At 39.6% G+C, this 18,085-nt stretch overlaps 1 protein-coding gene across 3 annotated transcripts in view; it reads right to left on the bottom strand.

The window, feature by feature from the left end:
- MCC (MCC regulator of WNT signaling pathway) overlaps positions 1 to 18,085 on the bottom strand; it is a 224,389-nt gene that overhangs the window by 154,008 nt on the left and 52,296 nt on the right. The window contains exon 1 of one of the 3 annotated variants that reach the window (XM_030005852.2): positions 11,830 to 12,573. The exons of the other annotated variants lie outside the window; for them this stretch is intronic. Within the exon in view, the coding sequence (XP_029861712.1) occupies positions 11,830 to 11,886 (57 nt within the window). The 5' untranslated portion in view covers positions 11,887 to 12,573. Of the gene's footprint in view, positions 1 to 11,829; positions 12,574 to 18,085 lie in introns of those variants that run through there. 3 annotated transcript variants of the gene reach the window in all.

The following is an 18,085-nucleotide window of genomic DNA, read 5'->3' as shown; positions in this document are numbered from 1 at the left end:
AAATAAAAAGAACCACCTAAGTCAGTAAATCAGGCAACAGCAGCATCAGTAACTTGCAAAAATTATGCTGTTCTATGCTATGCAAGCAAAACGGAAAAAGAGATAAAGGGGCAGAAAATGAACTTATCTCAGATTTAGCAACAGCAAAGGACAGTCCTCAGCACACCATTCTTAAGCGGGTACCTGGTCTTTTCTGCAGATGACAATAACCACTTTGGTTTCTGTATGTGGCTGCAAAACCCATCTCAAGCACACTAGCCCAGGCAGTCCAGGAAAGGATGATACAGCTGACGTGCCACTTGAAGAATGGTAGTATTAAGTCCAACTGCAGTTAACAACAAGCTAGATTCTACTACTAAATACCTGGCAACAGTTTAAGAGTAAGCAAGCTGTGCAATTTAGGTAGGATGCAAAGTGCAAAAGATTATCAAACTAGATGCATTCTGCCCTCTGAAGGATAACTCTTAATAGCAAATAAGAACAGTTTGGGGTAGGGTTATCTCAGTCTCTTGTAGATGAAGGTCAGATAACATAACGCCTTTGCAAACAAATGATAGATTTGGGCTTACAGTCTGCAGAGGACAGACTTTGCAAGATAGGCACCTGTGCTGTTTTGTGGGATCACCAGCTTTATCCAAACCTCTGTAAACATGGTTCAGAAGGGCACCGAGTTGTCAATGAAGTAATTTCGGACTTATCACATAGCACAGTAACGATCTTATATTTCTCTGCCCTCACAACCATGTATCATAGTTCTGTGTTGACAATTATAATTCCGTCACTGCAACTGAGTAATTTAGCCTTTTGGAAACATTTCAAAAAGTTGCTCTGGCAAATCAGAAACCAGAGGTGCTGTTAAGATTCTAGCAAACACTGAAATATCCTCACATTTTAAAACATATAAATGGCCTATTTTTAAAACAGTATCTCATTTCAGTTATCAGCAGATGGCCATTCTCCATAAGCCTGATGCAAATTTCTACTTTGTGATGTATTACATTCTAGTGATAGCTTGGTAATCTGCAATAAAATCCAGCAACCACCTGCTGGAGCATTTCCAAAATTCTACAAAGGTTAGTGATGGTAATTTACAAAATTTAGCATGCAATCAATAATACTACAAACAACCAGTTTTTAAAAAAAGAAGCATTATCATGGTTCAAAACCCAAGAGCTGAAACTTAGAAGTGCTGGATTTACAATGTTAACACAAACATAATTAAAAGCCTTTGCACTACTGTATTAAAACAGATACTACAACTGCACAATGTTTTTCCTCTGCACAGATGGGAAGCCTGCATGTATTTCCTATACCTGCATATATTCAGGTCTGGTCTCTCCTTGCTGGGCTGCTTCCCCATTCTCCTCTATCCCCAACTTTTTGTTCCATGGCCCACAGCCAGGTCTCACCCATACTCTCCTCAGCCACCCTCTCTCCCCAAACTCACAGGTCCCCATTCTCACCTCCCAGGCACCTTGTAACATACACAGCTTCCTGCCCAAGGAGTACTCCCTGTGGCCTCTGCTACCCTGTCCTTCTATAACACCTCCTCACTTCAAGTCCTGGTTTCTCCTTCCAGTCCACTTTCCAGCGTCCTTCATACCTGCCAGGCAGAGTCCACTCTCCCTTGTGCCTTTTCCTGATTTCCAGGTCCAGCTCTTGTCCTTTACAACTTTAAATCACAAAGCATGATCTTCAGAAACTGACTAGGCTGGACTGGACGGGTAAGAGTGGGAATTGTCTGGAGCCAGAAAAGAGCAGACATCTTGACAGCTTGTCACAGTGACTGTAGCCTAAACCAAAAACCCAGGGAACAACTGTGGAAGACTTCCACCAACCTCTGAGATAAAGCAAACTTAGTGAAATCTTCACTGCGGAAGCTTTAGCTGCAGTGATCTAGACAAATCTTGTAGTGAGCACTTACAAACATTTTTGCCTCCTTCCATGAATACCTTCACAAGATCAGTTAAAAGAAAAATCTCATAAATGCTAATACCCTGGGAAATTCCATTCCTATTGCAAACCTGCGTGGCAGCAAAAAGAATCACCACATGTTCTTGTATTTTTAACGTGAGAAAGCTTTGTCTGTTTCACTAGCTTCATTTGTGGAAACAAATATTAACATTTTGTCTGATAATCTTCCCAAATAATTCATCCTATGAAAGACTGCAATTTCAATGGTCAAAGTCTTGCAAAATGTTAACTCTGTCATTGCATTACAATACAAATTTTTAAAAAGATTTATTATGAAGGCAAGGCCAACCAAAATTTTGGAATTTCCTTAATGACCACACATGTTTAACACACAAAGACAAATCTAGTATTTTAACAGGAATAAACTATTTCCACCTTATTTTGTTCAATGTTCTATACTTTAATAACAAAAATTGTGTTTATTATTATGGTAGCAGCCATTAATAATTAACTGTTCTTTCCAACACTTTCTCATTTAGCTGAAAATAGTGAAACAACACAAGCACAAACAAGCAATGACACGGTCACACTCCAAGCAGAAAGTTCTTAAGATAGTAAGTAATGCCAGTAATTCTTCGGTCATCACACACTGACCACATTTTTATCTGCGTTTAGAAATATTTAAAACAGAGACATCTGGATATTGCAGAAAGAAACATCTGAACAAAGTTATGCTTAAAAACACAAATTTAAACACCACAAGCTTTTCTGCTTCAATTTCAGGTTCACCTCCTAAAGCTAAATATTTACATACATATTGTTTTAAAATATTTTGTATAATACAGGCTTGCACTGAGAGAAGTAGCTTTTTCCAAGTGCACATCAAGGCAGCAGTTCAACAGCATAAAGCTGCACTCCAAACAGAATTTCAAACCGTGAAACAGAGAAGTGGACTGTGGATAACTTAATGCCACTGTGGAAACTGTTACCTGTTGCCATGATTGCTTCCAGCTCACATAATGTATCTGTAATGCTGGATTCTGAATTCTACTACAACTCTTTGCTGACATCTGAGTTTTCATTATAAGCACCTTGGGATCTTTAAGTGACTCAAATCATTATTAATTACACACATTCAAATAATGACCAGCAGTCCCACCACAGCTTCACCATACTAATAGGAAACAATCCTTAGTTTAGGAGAGTTTACAGTCAAGGCAGGCAAGGCAAAAGATATGCACATAGAAGTAGGGAGATTTACTCAAGGTCAGCACAAGGAGACACAGCCCAAGTCCCAGATAGCTCTGGTGCCATCTCTATTCTACCACCAAGGCCCCTCTTCAACCAAGATGCTGGTTTAACGTCTTACCTGAAAAAAAAATAAACGTCATCACAAATAGCAATACTAAAAAACGGAGGGAAAATAAAACCAATTTTTATTTTTTTCTCTAGAATTTTAGGTACCAACTACATGCTTCCAAAAGCATTCACTTTCTAAAAAAAGACAACACTCCAGTCAACTTTACAATCTAGGACAAAAATTTATACATAGGTGGGGTATATCTAAGCATACTGAAAAAATACTTCTTTCTGTATTTCTTTAAATTTGGCAGGACAGAAAAGATTTCTGTCAATTAATATTTTAATTCCAATGACAAATTTTCATGTATAATTACAACAACAGTGTTGGAACATGTAAGCTGATTTCCAGACTCTTAATGAATATTTCTATTCATTGGAGAAGGTAGAAGTCTAAATCTTCAGAAAATATAAATCATTTATGCAGAAGGTTCATTTATATGGCAAATCCTGACATGGGACTGACTAATGCAGACCGCCACCAGCGTCAAAACACTATCTTCACCAGCACCAGATCCCCATACCAAACCTCCGTCCTTCCATCACAGAGAATCTTTGAATTCAGAGACCATCACATTTCCCTACAGAGTACGTAAGTTGGTATATTATTACTACATGTAACAGAAAAGCTCAAATAGGCTTTTCCATGCTATTTAGGAAGCAGAAAATCCCAGCACAAGTAAAACCTGCAACTAGAAATACTATACAATGTCATAAAGACAATAAACATGAGGAAAAGAACCAGAAGTGACAAGAACACGTATCACATATCAATCATATATCAAACTACTCAGAGCTCCAGGACAAAAATACCTCATTACACCCCACTATAGCTGTCCAATCCCATTACAACATCTCTCTCCACGTCCCCTCTTCACACATACATACAGCATAGACACTTCTGCCTTTGCAAACATTAACTCTGCAATCTTTGCGATTCTTCTTTCAGAAGCTTTTGTTTATGTGTTGCTTTACAGACTACAAACCCATAGATTGCAAAGGAACATACAAAAATACCTTCTGAAAGGAGAATCTTGCAATTATTCCCACACAGCGCCATGTCATGGTATGTCCAAGTCTGATCAAGGACAAAAATACATTTTTCTTTTCCAACACAGGTTGGAAGGGGAGGAGGGAAAGGATGACGATCTTTATCTCCAAAAATCTCCCAGGAATGAACTCTGGCTTTTTTATCTAAGAATAAAAACACTAAGCATCTAAAAGCATTTAGAGGATCCAACACATTGCTAATGTTACTTTCACAGCGTACATTTGTCCAAACTGATTTTTCAGCCCATAAGGCATTTTTCAAACATGATTTTTTAGGAGCAAGGAGTATTAAAATATCAGGCAGATAAGTTACATAATCTCTGACTTTTTTTTTATTAGGAGGCTGCAAAAGAGCATTATCTGTGCTGACAGTGTCTGGGCATTTTGACTAATCTTTTCATAGTGCTTCAATTTAATAACGTCCAAGCCTGGAACACACTCTGTGCCTGATAAGCAGCTCACACAAATCCACAAAAAAAATTTTCTTTGAAGTCACTACGTTTTAACACTGGAAAAACCATGCATCGGTCACACTGTAAATTACATGCGTTGATCATGCCAGAGCCCCCTCAGCTCGACTATGGTTTCGCATTCATGTTCTAACCCATGTTGCTAAAATCAGCAGTACAGGTCACTGATAACATAACAGCAAACCTGTCTATTAAAAAACTGTAGATGTCCAAAATACTCCAGAAAAGCTGACCTTCCCATTTCAAAGGATGCTTTCACCTATATAATTTAACATAAGATTTCAAAATAAGCTATAAAAATAAATTAGATTTTTCAAAGACATAAATAATCTGTAGTAGATCTATGAAATAGAGCAGAAGTGTATCCAATCTAAATGTTGCATTCAGACTTGATGGTCATTATGCAGGAGCACGACCATTAAAGTTTCCCACTGAATTCTTTTCTTTAAATTAGAAGAGATACATCAATGTAACTGAGACATACAGTAACTCTTTAAATTCTGTAATTATATTTCACACTTACTGTTTCAACACACCGCAAGACAACAGTATAGGAGTATGTCGGGTTTGCAACATTGACTAGTACTTCACAAAGCCCGTTTGAACCAGGAAAGAGGAGAGAGTTCACCCAAAGAAGATCTGCAAACTACCTCAGCATCTCTGAAGCAATAAAGCTGAGACCACTCTTGTAAGGCTACAGGTGTTATTGCTACCACCAGATCAAAGTTTTATCCAGATCTCCACTAGAATCTGTTTAAGAAAGTTCTCCTTAAGATACTTTAATCTAAGCATAGTGGGTTGCTGTGCTCACTTTTCTAAGACTTTAGCAGTTCACAAACACTGTTCACCTTTTTGGTTTGACTACTGTTACCAAAGAAATCAGTTATACACCCTTTTCAAGGTTAAAATAATTAAAAATATTTTAAAAAAATGATATATTTGTTTAACAAACACATATAAATGATATATGTTTCTTTTCTGAGTTAAGTAAAGGTGGCCCGTCCACCTATGTCAAATCCGGTAATCATAGTCCAAACTGCTAAAATTTTGACATTTCCAATTAATGTTTTATCCAAATTTAGGTTAATATGACGTGTCATGACCACGAGTTCCTTTTACTCTCCCAACCTTTCCAGTGTCAAGGTTGATCCTTCCAAGATTTTACCCATGGACATCCCTATCTCTAAATGTCATGAGTCAGGTTAATAGTACCCTCGATGATGTGGCAGCAGGGTAGGGGTAACTTTATTAAAGAAATAAGTAGCAATACAGCAAAAGCAATGAAAGGACAAAACATCAACAGAATTAAGTTCTTACAACAGATCTCGAATGACTCGCAAACATATGTACATTATCAACTGATGTAAATAAAGCTTTCCTTGAAATACATCATGCAATTTTTTCCTGTTGGGAACTTGAGATACCTAATGCTTTTAACACTTTGTAATTGCCAGAATACCACCTTCCTCGTGCACCCACAGGGAATCCCTTAAATTTAATATTTTTAGCATTCGTTAATTCCTGAATTTGATTTTTAAGATGACAATATTTCTTTACTTTTTCTGCCGCCGCATCCGCCAATGATGACAATTTACTTTCGTATCGAATTGTTACATCGATAACCATTGCCTGGTCTCTTTTTCAAGGTTAAAATAATTTAAAAATATGCCATGTTTAGTATTTGATAACCACACTCCACTCTGTTCTATTGCAGGGCTGCAATATGTTAAAGGATTAACAATAAGGTTTTATCACACTTCCCAAAACATCTTCTGACCAGGGAAAACATATACCTTCTCTGGTGGCAAGATGCAGTACTCTCTGCTGTTACAAGCTGCATATACCTTTGACACTGAAGGCCAAGACCATGTCCAGTAGCAGAGATGGAATTGCAGTAGGAATTGGTGTTCACCTGCTCACGAGAAGTACTGGAAGTATACTGGCATGCTTGTTGCATGGCCAGAGACTATTCAGGAAACAGATGCGACATTAGGGTGACATTTACTCACTGACTGTCTTAATGAGAAGACTACCAAACCCAGGAAGGTAAAACAAGCGTTTGAGATTTAAGCCTAGACTTGAATGTGTACCAAACCTGTTCCCCATTCCATCAGTGCTATCTCCTCACACGTATGTACAGTGCGAGCACAAGCTAACGCTTGCTCTAAAAGAACAGAGACACACATGCGAAAGTACCTCAGGGTGGGGATTGCCATTGTTGAGCTTTTCCCTTGCCAGTGAGGCTTGGCCCAATATCCTGCTCTTCTGCTGGTTACCCACCTCACCCCGCAGGTCCCCTCAGACTTACTCACTGGCCTCATGCACACAACTTCAAGACATGCAGTCCCTTTTCTTTCTGTAATTCTTCTTCTACGTCATTTTCTCCTCACAGTGTAATTTCTAAGTATAGCAGCAGTGGAACACAAATCTTAAAAGAAAGTGCAATATTGTCCAACTGTAAAATCATAAAAAAAGGCACAGTTTAAGCCTTTCAAACTTGGCTCTCTCCTCACTTCTTCACATCTGGTATTACATATAAGATTTTGGTTAAACCTTTCTTATGAACTCACTATTCTGCTTCTTACACAAATACAAACTTTGAATCCTATCTTCCCTCCCCCTCCCAAATTTTAAATACCCTATTGTTAAAATAAACAAACAAACCAGTTACTCATTTTTCCAGCACAAATACCCCATCTGTTTATTCCAGTCAATGTAAAGGGTTAAGGAATATGTAGCTGTATCTAATGCTGCAAGCCACAATATTCACATTCTAAACCCTTGACTTCCAAGCACAAAGCGAGAAGCAGAAGGTATAAAGTATGAACCTAAAGCAGCATGGTATCTTCTGATTTTGCTGTGCAGAAAGGAATATATCCTTTTTAGAAGTTATACACCATCAACTTATACAGCAAGCGCTAAAAGAACACAATAAACAATCACATTATACAAATCATCTGCATCTAAAGTGCTGAATGTATTGTGATACTATAATGCCAGCCCTTATCCCACAACAAAATCTCTTAGGCACAGTTTTACCATCAGCAAGTTCACAAGGCTCACTTTAATGAAAATTATATCTGAGAACATAATTTGGCTCTTAATGCGAGGATATAATTTAGCCCTTAAGTATACAACTGAGAAAAATATAATTAAGCTCAGTACTTATATTTCCTCCATGTTCCTACACTACTAATTTAAACTGTCCCAGAATTAGTCATGGGCATAACTGCTGACCACATTTAGCCCAATAGGTGTAGTAGGTCAGACCACAGATCTCCCTACCTCTGTACACCTTCTCAACAGTGGATGGCCAGGGGAGTGTATAAGAACAAAGCTAGTACGCAGTGATACTTCCCCAGAATGCAGGGGCTTAAAGCTAGGTAGTGTCTTCAAATTTGGAAGAAGAAGAAGAAAATATAGATTAGACAATCCAGCTCCTTCTAGATGAACACACCTTTCTGCAGAAAAACTGAATGAATATGTACAAAGCATGTAAATTCTGATATAAAGTTTCATTTTTAACTATGTAAAAAACAGTCTGTAATTGCAGTTTCTGTGAACCAAACAGTTTACCTGTACACGTTTTCAGTAACGTTCACGATATTGGCTTTAAAAATATGCTTTGTGATTACATTAAAGGTTTACAGTATTGTATGACTAAAAACCTGAAGGGATCCAAAGAGCACTTACCTAATTTGGGTGTCGTGTATTGCATACAAATCACACCCTTCCTTGATCAAGCCTTAATAAGCAAACTCTGCAAATCATGTTAAGCCCTAATATTGACAGGTGAAGGCCCATTTCATAATAATAGAACTGAGCTTGGCTGAACACTGTACTTATTTACAAAGCTACCAAAGGCTGTCGTGCATCCTCATGGAGTACAGCAACAGTCATCTGCAAATTCTAGATTTTTTTAGATTTGCCTCTCTTAATTTATCATATATTAAAGAAAACTCCAAACATAACACCACCACCAAGCTAACCTTGCTATGCAAGAACGATGCTTCTCCTACCTCTCTACGCAGTTACGACACACTGAATCTACCACACAAACAGCACACTGGCTAATCTTTCTTTCTCTGGAGAGAAGAAAGAGAAGGTTGAAGGGAGAGAAAAGCAGAAGAAATGGGGTAACATGTACTGATACACATATCAGCAAACAACAGCTTGAACTCTGGAGCTAGGGAGCCACAGAGCATGAGTTTTGTAGAAGTCTAACTGACCTATGACAGAAATCAGATTTTTTTTCTGCTTTCTGCATGACCTTTAGATGGGGGCGGGGGGAGTAAATAAAGACTATCAAGGTCTCTGTTTATCTGGACAAGAGTTTAGGAATAGCAAACATCAACCACACACAAGTTTCTACAATCACACTGTGCCTTGAAAAAAAAAAAAAGCCTTAATTTTTTCTCATTTCCCAAAGAGTGATGTAAATCTCAAGTAGAAAGTTTCAATACAAATGGAACGAGTTGCAATAATTTAGTTTTCTATTTTGCTTAATGCATCCATTCAAGAATGCATTTATTATATCTTCAGGGCTTTCTAGTTTTCCTGTTAATTTTAATAACAGTAGTTTCATGCCTATAGCTCCATGTACTGAGATACAGAGATCTAGGCACCTACACCAAAAACCACTGTGCATCATGTGAATCATGGTCTTTCTTGGTCTGTTATCGTATTTGGCATTCAGACACACATACTGGTAGCAGCCCACTGTGATGTGAAAATTTGAGCTGACTGTAGAGATAGCAGTGCAGGTGAAAACGCACTAAGACAGCAGTCATTTAATCAAATTCCTGTTGTAGCCAGTTTCAAATTTTTCCATTGTTCAAATGAACACAATGCTACTGTCTTCCATTCATCAAAAATAAACACAGCATGCAGAAAATGCAGCCAGAAAGGAAGGAAAAGGGGGAGAGCATGACGAAGAGGGGAGAAACATAGGTATATAAACCGTAGGTACAGCCTTTACCCAGGGCTTTCTATCTTTGATTACAGCAAGCAATACAGTACCAGTCACCAATAGGAAAAGGCCTAACATGAGCATACAAATTACAGGGAGTTGGCTGAGTAATTAAGGGTTAGAGGTGAGCAACTAACTGCATCTTCTCCCATATGGGAGGTGGAATATGATGCTTCTGTAAGGCCTCCATGTTTCATTCAAAACACACTGTTTTATCCAAGACCAGTGCTGAAGCTGACCCGGCCCTTTCAGTGACTCAGGCTAAAGCACGCTCATGCAAGCGGCTCAAATCACAAAGATGAAGACTAGCAGCAAAGAAATTATGATTAGCAGCTGGGGAAAGTTCCCTGGTATGTCTGCGGTCAGAAAGGGGCCTATTTCTAACTCTCCTGTAGCACTAGAGTACAAACGTGAATTAAGTATTAAAGTAAGCTTGTTGGAAAAAACAAACAAAAAAAACCAACAAAAATGTTGCATGGTGCACAGTCACAGACTTCTTTCAATATTTCCCATATTAGAACATCAGAAGAAAAAGATATTTCTTACAACAAAAGTCTTACTTTGTGGATGTGTGAAGTAAACTTGAATAGGTAATATTTCAAGGCACCAGTGCTACCAGTGAATACTGCCTGCTCCAGATAAAAACCCAAGTTATCAAATCTTTGCGACACTCCATGTTTTACGTGATACTGCACAGTCTTGAAAATTAAATGTTGAGGGGATAGGAAGGAGTGAACAGCAGGCCATCAATACAACCATAGCCAGAAACACCATGGCAGACTCCTACCAAAAGCAACCCTGGCTTTTATGCCGAGTTTGTGAACTCCATTTATGCTGCGTTGCCAATACACAATTTCTAAGCAATCTTTCAAAAAACTAACACAGAGTTAACACAATTGAACTCTTTTGTATTTAAAGGATGAACACATACAAAATTTCTTTCACAAGAACTGCCCAGTCACAAACCTGCTGTTGCTCTTGTATGGCAGGGTACTGCACTTGCTTAAGTCTCACACATTTACTCTGCTTCCCCCTACACTGTTGTCCGCCTCACCAGCCTACTGATTTATTTTCCATTCTATACCTCAGTGCCAACTTCCTCTGTACAATTAACTCCAGAAATTGTTAACTCTCTCATTCTGCCAAGCATATCTTATCTAATAGTCCTAAAACCCCAAACACATAAAGTAAACAGAGGGTATGTTGCAGTAAAAGGTGTATCAGAGAAATGGGCAAAAGGCAAAGAGAAGCATTTCAGTTAAACTGGGACAATACAGACTGCAGATTCAGTTTTCTACAAAATTACCTTAATCAAATGCTTGGGAATTCATAGCATAACTAACTTAGCAGTTCTCAGTAAAGTCCATAAGGATGACATATCTAAGACATTTCAGTAACTGACAAAATATGCCACTGCTAAAATATTTATTAAGAATTTGTATTAACATCTGATATGGCTTTAATTTCAAAATTGTTGAAAACACACACACAATCATGTTACACAAAAACCAGGCACACCCACAACTCTAAGAAATAACAGCTTACTATGGTTTCCAATGGAAAAGCAGAAAGTTTCCCATGGCTTGTTTTCTTTTAGGCAGGGAAGGAAAGTAACCTAATTCATCTAACCTAAGGAAACATTACCTTGGCTAAATACAAGCAAACACAACTTCTGCCAATGTTGTTGTCTTACCAGTAAATATTTGTCATCTTCCTCTCACCCCACTTCTCTCCTAAATTAGTCACCATCTGCTTAATCTCAAGTGAGATCTCCATATTTCACCTACTGCAAACATGAATGTTGGGTATACACACAGCTCTTGGGAGGAAAGGCAATCTCTGTTGCAGGATAACAGGAAAAATGTCTCTACATGGTTACAGTCATTTGCTTTTCACCACTTACTCCGAGTAAAGTAGCGAAAAAGTTCAGGTCATTTCCTGACTGGCACAGCAAGTTATAGCAAGATACACATTCTATTAATTTTTAATTGCATTTCTTGCAAACTGAAAGCCCAAAAGGGGAGCGTTTCTTTTTAAAGCATAAAGAAGGGCACTGAAACTGCTTACCTCACTCAGCTCTGCAGGGGAGTCATTTCCATATTTCATAGCAACTCCAGAATTCATGATTAGACTTCTCAGGGCTTGACGATTTCTGCAGATTTTAATGCTTCACAGCTTTGTTCAAGTGATTCAATACTTTCTTCTCCAAAATTTTTCCGTCTTACACATTTTGCTCTAGACAGCCATTTTTACTCCACATTGATAGTTTAAATTAATGGTGCAAGATCTTCTACAAGAACCAAACTGGTTTTGACTTCATAGGCAATCCATTGCTGTGAGAGACTTGTTAATACTGTGAAGTGCTCTGAGAATGCGGCGAAGGAACTGCTTGCCAGGATCCCAGGGCTGTCTTAGTCCATCTGCAAGGCGTGCTTCACCTCTGCTGTCTGTTATATGCTGCTCTTTTCCACAACTCTGTTTAAGGGCATCTCCCAATGCCGCTTAATGTACTCAGAAAAATTTGGTGAGCTTCACACAAGTTCACAGAGAAATTAAAAGAAGAGTGCTGTTCAGGGAGGGAGAAGGGAAAAGAGAAGAAAGCTCCCCTCCCCGAGACAAACCAACGCTACACTTCACGCTAAAGTTTCCCCTGCCAGTGAGCCTGGAGTTTAAGTGGTTTATGATCAAACACAGCTGTCTTGCTGCTGGCTAAAGGGTGCATGGAAGGGGCGGTACTAAAAGGAGAGTGCAAGTGGGAGGGAGAGAGCTACAGAGAGTTCATTTTGGAATTACAGGCATCTTTCCAGCTTTCTGCATACTAATTACTATACACAAAACTATAAAGCTAAGTAACAGGAAATGCCACTTGGATAACAATAAATTGGATTCCTGTTTCCCTATTCCCATGTGCAATTAAGTAAGGAAAAGCTGGGGGGGGGGGTGTGTGCAATGGGGGGTGGGGATTGTAATGATTTCAAAAGGTCACGGTAAGCCCAAAAGGACCATTAGAAAGCTGCAGATTTTACGTAACACACTGACATTTTATGATGACTTTGGGGAGATGCTACTGGAAGAAGGGGAAAAAAAAGCATTTGCTTTCAACATTCAACTAATAATCTAGAAAAATCTTTTAACAAGCTGGACTTGTGGACATGCTGCACCCATTGCAAGAACCAACAACCTCCTTTCCCCTTCCTTCCATCCCCTAAAACATAGTGTAATCCCCACACACTTTGTGATGCTGGATTATGATGTACTTTTGGAGTTAGAAGCAGGAAATAACATACTCTGCAGCTGAAATTTACCTGATCACCTTAATACAAAGAATCATTAAAGTGTCAAATGAGTTCAGAAAAAAACCCGTAAGAAACAGGACTAAATGCTATCTATACAAGCTGTGGCACAATTCTTGCACCCTGGCAAAAATGTTTACAGGGGAAACAATATTCTCCAACAGCAACATTTTGAAAATCATCTTGTGTTTGGTTCCCCCCCCCCCCCCCCCCCCCCGTTAATCACAGATTAATATCAGTATGCAGACACAGGGATAATTCATCCAAATGGCAATACAGAATTAAGAACAAGAACCAAGATAAACACATATATATTGCTCTACGATACTAAAAAGCAGAAGCACTTTCTGGGTCCCTGTCCTTCCTCCGTGCCCAGCATCAGAAACTGCAACTCTCCTCTGGCCCAGAGGGTAAGGGGAATGCCACAATCTCTTTACAAGACTTTTTACTTTCATGCTCCAGGTCTATTTTCCAGCCTTCCCTTTCTCTTTTCTGTATTTCTCCTATTCTCTAGTTTGCTTTCTAGTAGTCCGTATTTGGGGGTTTCCCTTCCTCTTTTCACACCCACCTTGCATTGCCTCCATTCTTCGTTATTTTCCTCCTTGAGAGCATCCTCCCTGTCTCACCTTTTCCATTCACTCCTGCCTTTACGCCTAGCGCTGCTCTGCCTATTCCTCCCAACTCATCCGCTTTGTTCCCGGCATATGTTTCCATTTACCGCCCCTCCGAGAGCGGCAGCGGGCTGCACTGCTCTCTGCTGGCAGGCGGCTGCCGTCTCGGCCACCCCACCAGCACGCGGTGAGTGTGCCACGCTGGGCACGCTGCGCGTCCCCCCGCCTCCCGTGGGTAGGAAGCCAGCAAGAGGCAGAGTCCTCCAGGACTACAGACTGCAGCACGGCACAGCACATCCACAGCAGTTTTGCGCACCGATATGCCGTGCGTTAAAACGTGATTAGCAGTGCTTCGTAGCCAGGAGCAAAGGTACTGTGTAATGACTTACCTCATGACCACCCAGGAGAAAAAAACAACTTCAGCTCAAAAATCCCTGCAGCTGACGCAGTACGTTTAAAAACGTTTCATCTTTTCCAAGTTCTGCCTTCACAGATGGGAGGGTGACAAAGTTTTTGTATTTTGCATCCCTACCCCTACCAACTTCTATACTCCCTCTTTAACCTGCTTAGAATCTGCCCCGATCTGATCTTTGTCCAGTCCTGTCACAGGTATCACAGGTTCACCAACACAGGGATGAGTCTCAGAATTACTTAAGAATAAAGTTCTAAGGTTTTCCTTTTCTAAAGGAAAAGTCATATTAATGATGGCTTCAATCCACTGCATTTCCCATAGCATATCCCTATACTGCCAAATACTTCCAAGCAGACCATAAACAGGCATTCAGAAATTAAATTTTGATTCGCTTTCCTCACTCACCATTGTGGTCCATTCCTGGCAGACTAGCCATCAGACAGACCAGAGCACCCGGCACTACAGATGCATCCCAAGCAAACTGGTGCAGGACACTTGAGGATCTGAACTAGATCCACGCTGTACTGTACCTATACGCTGCAGAGAATTTTTTTCTGCCTCCTTCCTACTCCATACAGTAACATGTTAGAAAGAGACACAGATACTGCCTGAAAAACAACAACAGAATTCAGAGTTTCAGATGTGCACAAGAACATGGGAGATACACGCAGGTTCTTTCAGAACAAAGTTTATTTAAAATTTTAAAATTATTTTAACTCTCGTGCAAATCAATGAAACAGTTAAACCAAACTGATGAAAAACGATTTTACTTTAACCCCAGCTGACTCCCATTGCAATCTCTGCATGCTTGCACTGAGTGGTACAGGATTACCCATTTCTCAGTTGGAAAGCATCAACTGTTACTTTTAACTAACCTGTAAGTACTGGCGCTGCTTGTTTCAATGTCCTTATAAAATCTGCCAGCATTTTTTTATTGTGGAGGGCTAGCTAAGACTACATGTAATCATTCTTCTAAATTCGTTACTATTACATCGCATTTTTAAATACTGAGTAGCATCAAGAACATATTCTGAATATCTGAAGACATAGAACTTGTTCCTCTGTGAAATGTCATACTATCTAGCATTTCTCTGAGTCCATTTACTAACTGAATGAAAACATTACATCACAAAATTAAATTCCCAGATAGACCTGACCAATTGTCTCCAGGCAGTGTCACCATTTTCAAATACATGCAAGTGATCGAATACAGTAGCAGGGTACTAAGAACTTTGTTGAAGCCAAAGTGTATTTTCCTTTTGGCTTGTGCCAAACGCAGGCTTCAAAGAAGAGAAAGGAAAATCTCAAGTGTGCCAATTTCGCATTGCCAGGAAAAGAACATGGCACCCTCAGATCCAGAGAGAGAGAGAAAGAGACAAGTGCCTGTTGGACTCAGTCTCTCTCTGTTTCTGTTTGGTGGCTGACCGTTCTTTCTTTCTTTCTCAGTTCTTCGCCTAGGACAGCAATGCTCCCTTGCCCTTAACCTCGTGCCTGTCTTCTTTTTTAGCCTCTACAGTCAGGGAGGGGTTCAGGATGGGAATGGGAAGAGAACTCTCTTAACCTACAGATGTACATTTCTTAGCCCAGGAGGACATGGTCTCAGTGGATGCCTCAGTGTGTACTGTGATACAAACAAGAAGGGGGAAACAAGAAGCTAGACGATCCTGACTGTCTAAAAGCCTCAGTAGGCTTTCAGAAACAACATCCACCAAACGCGTTCTGTCAAGACAGGGATGCTGGCCTGGGCTTCCCCTCAATCTCAGTGCATTCTGATCAATTACTGGTTTCGGTACCTCTAAGGCACGCATGATGCATACTGCTTGTAGGTAAGTGCATTTGCACTGACAGATTCTTCCCAATATAATTTCAGAATTATCCAGTAACAACCATTAGTGTGGCCCGTTTGCTGATTGCTGATCTAATAATCCTACGGCCACTCTATTCTATTTGTTTACTCTTATTAAACTGTAGTAAAAGAATCAATTACATGTATCCAAGATTCACTGAGGAGCCTACCTTTTGATTGTATCTGAATAATCATTTAATAAGATTTACTCTATCACCTGGTGTAAAAGGACTCTTTTGGGACAAGATACAGGTCTCTTGCCCTTCTCACCTTTACTTTTGAAACTGCCATAGAATATGGAAAAAATTAGCACTGTAGTTATTTTACAAGGCTTCTCCCTCATATTATGTCTCAGTAATTACAATACTCTATTTCTTAACAGTTATTGGAGCAGGTGTGACAACTGCCACACATGAACATTCCTTGTTTCGACAGCTGCTAAGTGAAAACTACAGCATAAAAGCAATTATCTATTAAATATGTATGTATCACATATTCTTCAGCATAGTGTGCACCACTTTCTGAGAAGCAGCTTCACTCTGCATATACCATGCACAATTAGCTGATGACAATTCCAGGATGTATGAAATAAGGCCTTCTTAGTTAGTTCTGTTTAATTAGCTCTGTAATTGAAATGCAACTAACTGAAGTCCACCAAGCATTTAGTTTATTTTGTTTGTTTCAATATCATCTCTACAGTCAGAGCAGCACCCTGCATAATCCCACACACAGATAAATTACACCTTTAAATATTGCAAATCTACTACACACAATTTGAGTACAACATGTTTTTGTTCTCACTCTGGCACAAAAATATAGTGGTGTAGTGCCAAAGTCTAAATTTCCATGGACAAAAGAGTAGCACTCAGAAGGTTAGCATGAAGGCTAAACTTGGAAGCAGAAATTCAATAGGGTAGTTGGATAATGTTTCCAGAAAATTCTTTATTCAATAGCACTAATGCACTATCATTTAAAAGGGGGAGGCTGAAAGGGATGGTAGGTTCTTCTTGATGCAGACTGTTCTCATTAATGCTAGTGAAGGTTATGCACCTAGGCTGAGAGAAAAAAAATCCACCTCATTGCAAGTAACCTTATACTGAAGAATGAAGTACTGTCCCTGAAGAAAATACAAGCAAACTTCTCTTCTTTCCTTCAGTCACACCATCTCAATTAGCCTAACACAGATAACGTCTAGAATAATGTAATTTCCAAATAGCACTTCAATCAGCTACTCTCACCTGTTCACCCTTCCTGAAATACTTAATTCACTTAAAAAGTCATGTCCTTGACCTGACCAGTCTCTTTGGGAGTTCACATTTGACCCCTTTTTCCATCCTCCAGTATTTCACGCCATGAAGCCATTCACCAACCTGTCAAACAGCCACTCTCATTTTCTGTCATTTCATCCAAAGCCATCACATTCATTTTGATTCCCTCTGACCCCACAGAGCCTTAGCATCAGATCGGGACAGGAAAAGGACCAGGGAGACAGTGTGTGCCTGTTTTTCACGTTAGAGACTTGTCTGTGAGGACAATGGGGAGAGACGGTAGCAATTCCTCTGCTCCTTTCATGTTGCAGCCACCTAATTATCATCACTGCTCATTTGCTCCTTGCTTAAAAACACAAACAAGGCCATTCTGTAAACTACAATTCATGCCATCATACTTCTGCTTAGCTTCCCTTCATTGCCCAGCATTCCCTCAGTTCAGTCACGCATTCCTCCAGTTATTAACCACAAGGTAAATGCACTCATTTCACTTCCAGTCCCTACAATCTTGGTAGCCATTTTGATTTAACTTCTCTAGATACAGCCTGTGGTTTTGCCTACTTACTGCACTAAAAATGTGACCACACTCGGTAAAATGCGTGTGGATTAATCTTACCTTTAAGATACCTACTCTTCTACTTTATCAGAACTTGTATTCCCTCACATTTATCAGTTGTGAACTGACTCCCTTTCAAAAATTCTCACTTGCACAAGAAAGATTTGCCAGGACTCCCCTGCTAAGTCTCTCCCATTTTTCCCAATCCCTGATAGTGAGATTTCCTCAGTTACATTCTCTCCTTACTCCTAAACTCTCTTGGTTTTATATCTTGCCCTTCATACTCTCACTTCCAGTTCCACTCCCCACTCCACAGTCATGACCTTGTCTCTGCAAA

Source organism: Aquila chrysaetos, chromosome Z, assembly GCF_900496995.4.
Source record: "Aquila chrysaetos chrysaetos chromosome Z, bAquChr1.4, whole genome shotgun sequence".
NCBI lineage: Eukaryota > Metazoa > Chordata > Aves > Accipitriformes > Accipitridae > Aquila > Aquila chrysaetos.
This window is presented reverse-complemented; position numbering and strand designations above follow the sequence as displayed.